The 3,819-nt window shown below is 41.0% G+C and overlaps 1 protein-coding gene across 1 annotated transcript; it reads right to left on the reverse strand.

Moving 5' to 3' along the window:
• Window positions 1–1,446: 1,446 nt before the first annotated feature.
• LOC149934984 (uncharacterized) lies at window positions 1,447–2,794 on the reverse strand. Its single transcript, XM_090153499.1, has 3 exons — window positions 2,572–2,794; window positions 1,628–2,497; window positions 1,447–1,568 (listed from the first exon to the last, which is right to left on the reverse strand). Exons 1-3 carry the CDS (start codon window positions 2,792–2,794, stop codon window positions 1,447–1,449), a joined length of 1,215 nt encoding a protein of 404 aa, XP_090009625.1.
• Between the last annotated feature and the right edge of the window lie 1,025 nt (window positions 2,795–3,819).

Consider the following 3,819-nt stretch of genomic DNA (forward strand, 5'->3'; position numbering starts at 1 on the left):
ACAAACAATTAGCTTCCCTTCCATAATAATAATAATAAAAAACAATATTTTGGAAACTCCTTACGCGTATAATTAAAATAAAATAATAAACACGAAATAAATGCGTAAGTAAAACCTTTTACTTACGCATTTATTTCGTGTTTATTATTTTATTTTAATAATAATAATATAGTGGGCAAAATTTTGTAAACCAACAGCTTTTAGTTTGAAGTTTTCGCTAGTTATAGCCAAAACGAAAGTGGGACTAACTTTCTTGTGTTAGAAAATGCGAAAATATCCGAGAAAGTGAAACCTCTCGAAACCCAACTATAAAGAGCCACTTCCCCCATTTACTTCTGATATAATTTTATCTTCCCTAGTCGCCAAGGATGTCTTGCTTCGATCAAAAGCTGGTAAATGGTGGGAAAATCTATAAAAAACACCACGAATTTGTGAAATTCGCCATTATACGTTTTTGTTTAAATAGAACTTAATTATAAAAAAATATTTAAATAGGATAATACCCTATACTAGGTATAGCAGCTAGAGAAATAAGTTACACAATAAACATAAGTATGACACATATTATTCATTAAATACTAATTCGATTAAAAGGGTTTCGTTACACTTTTCGTTTAAGTAACCATAACATTTTTAATAATGCTTGTTATTGTTAATTGTTGCACCATTGGAATCTCCTTAAAAAGTACTTTAAGGGGGGTCGAGAAAGGGGAGCAAAGGGAGTGGTGGGGCTATTGTTCCAATTTACCGCACCTTCTTCTTACGGTATTTTTACAAGCCTTACAACTTTGGGAGGAAAAAACATTTTTGCGCTTTATACATATAATTAGCTGAAAAGCCCGGCCGGAGGCCGGGCTATCAGCTAGGTGAGTATGTCGGTGTCATTACGTTCGGGCTTGTAGCTAAGTGAACATATTTGTGTTAATTATGCAACAAATGACATGGAAGCTTTAAATCCGCGAAGGGCGTAGAAAGTTCTAGACAGGACATATTCCCGTGTTTCTGAATACCCGCCTTTGGCCGGGCCGGCCCGTTCAGCCAGTTGTTTTGTATGTAATGTAATTTTTGAACTATAAACTGTAAAATAACTTTTTTGAATAATATGGGAATAAATGTATTTTTAATCGCAATGATCAGTACGGCTTCTTTGATTTTTCGGCCATCCATAGTGTTACTCCGAATGTTGGAAACCGAGTTTTCAAACAGAGGAACGAGGAGTTTAAATTGCGAATGAAAAGTTCGTCCCCCTTTGAGTAGCGTAGCTGCAATACCCGTAGGCGCGACAGGGAGAACCACTTTACCCTTTCCTCTTAGCACACTGAGAAGTGCGTTGTATAAAAATGTCTTGCCAGTGCCACCTGGTCCGTCAATAAAGAAGCATCTTTCAGATTCACGGTCGTCGTCCACAGCGCATAATTAAATTGAAAACGTTCTTTTGGTCCAAATTTAATTGCATATTAAGGCGAAAAGCTGCCGTAGCTGCTTAGGCATTTTTGATAATGCCGCTTCTTTGAGTGCAGCATCCCATTCAGCGTCATCAGCTAACAAATGCCTTTGCGAAGCTGCCTCTTTAAACGTTGGGTAAAGTACTCCATCTACGGTTTTAAGTCTTCGAAACTCATCGAACCCCGGACGTGTAAAAGGAGAAGCCTAAGGTGGTATCTTTCTTGGTCGGCAAGGCTGACGGTGTACATTCTGCTGATGACGTTCCCGCAGAGTCTGAGTTTCCACTCGGACTTTTGCTTGTTGAAAACGTATTTGTCCGGAATGTCGGTATAAAGAAACTGACGCGCGTGTGGGTCTCGCTCATTAAGTTTAAACCAAGCTGTTAGAGTTGTCTGTTTAATGTGTGCTCTGTCTAAAGCTTGTTTTTCCCTACCTTCCTGGAAATAGACAGGTTGCATCTGTGGCATGTGTATCGCTAAGCGCACTATTGGGTGAGAGTGGTGCTGCATTCTGAAACCGTACAATCTCCACATTCCTTCTGGGGCGCTAATGTACCGCGAATCCAAGAAAGATTTAACTTCGTCGTGGTCAAGAGTTTTTCCCCCGGAATGTTCACTGATCTCGATGTTTGCGCAGTCGTAACCTTTATAGATGTATTTGTAAAGGTACTTGACGCTTTTGACGGAAGCGCAAATTTCCACGTTTATGTGGCAGTTGTATTTTTTCAGAAAATATGGGTTATATGGAACAACCCAATTATTGTCAACCACTTTGGTGCCTCCTGCGTAAGGTACTCGTCCGAGATCGGCAAGAGGTCTTCTTTGGTAGCGAGGATATCCATCGACATTTGCTCTGGTTTGTTTTTCGAAATCTTTTGGAAAATCTTTGGTACATTTTCCATCTACCATGCATGGTGAATAAAGATTTAATTTACCACAGGGACCATGAATCATTTGTTTCAGTACTATTTCATGTAGAATTGGATGGTCATCTGGATTTGGGATTTCTGCCCAAACTGATTTGTCGATGTCTTCTGGCGTCCTCGGTTTGTCTTCGCTTTGAAGAATCAACAATATGTGGGCGTGAGGTAGACCTCTCTTTTGAAATCAATGACGTGCACTTTACCTTGCACTCGGCCTAAAACAGAATCTTCCGTTAAATCTTTTAGTATATTCTTAAGTTTTTGGTTGAAAACTCTGGCGATAAGATCGGGCCTATTTTCGGGAGTACAGCCGCCTAAATTTGTTTGCACCTCCGGCCATTTCGGATTGGTGGTCACCGTAATAAATAAGTCAGGCGACCCAAATTTGCGGACAATCGCCATAGCATCTTGGTAGGATTGCGCCATATTACGTGGACTTCCCTGAAACGTGGATGGCAATATTACGGCCTTTCCCACTTTCATACCTTGCCGTGTTGCCGTGGAATTTAAATGGTCCATCAAACCGCTATACTGTTCTACCCGTAGTTGTCGCTGGTTGTTTCTTATAAAATTCAGTCGGTTAGCTTCTGTCTTTACGTAGGCGTCGACGACAAACTGCTGTGTTAATTTCCCCGCCAAGAGGAATTGATTGAATTCATCTCTAATAGACAGTAGATGAGAATAGTAATCCATTTGAGATATTTTGTAATGTGATCCTATAGCGGTTAAATTGGCACTCCAGCCATCGGAGCCAAAAGGGAACAAAATCGGATAGACCATAGGATCACATTTCGGGTGAAGTATGGATGCCTGTTGTGTCAAATTACTGGCTTTGTTGTAAACTTAGATGTCCCTTTCAAAAGGCGGCTCTCCGTCCGCGTTGCGGAAGACAACAGCGATCTTGTTGGCCCTTGGGGCGTTGTATCTTATCTGGTCGTCTTTGGCGTCTTTGCGAAAAGAAAGCGTTAAAGCTGGGATTCCATTTCCTTTCAGATCTAATTCTCTCTCCAGTTCGGAGAGCATTTTGTACGATTGAGCTAACACATTTTTCTCGGTCATAAACTTAGATAATATATCCATAGTTGCACGTTCTCATTGCTGATTCTGCGGGGAAGACATTCGCGCGTTAACCGCCTCCGTGGTATCTAAAAAGTACAACTGAGCGTAGCGAGGCGCATTCCCGTGTTCGGGCACGACACTGGTAGAAGTTACGTGATACGTTTGTCCGTGTACCTTGAAGCAATACGGACCACGGCCAGAGACTTGTGATAGGCCGGCACCCATTGACGCAAATGCCAAAGCACTATTGAATTGTCTGATGTTGTGTTGAAAATTTTTACAATCCGGCGCAACACCCGTTATAAGACGTACCAAAAAATCGGGATAGCCATGAAATCGGTTTATCACACCTTTTCCTTTTTGGCAACAACATGTAAATTTTCCATCCGAAG

Source organism: Leiobunum rupestre, chromosome 7 (genome assembly GCF_980474605.1).
Source record: "Leiobunum rupestre chromosome 7, qqLeiRupe1.1.hap1, whole genome shotgun sequence".
Classification (NCBI taxonomy): domain Eukaryota; kingdom Metazoa; phylum Arthropoda; class Arachnida; order Opiliones; family Sclerosomatidae; genus Leiobunum; species Leiobunum rupestre.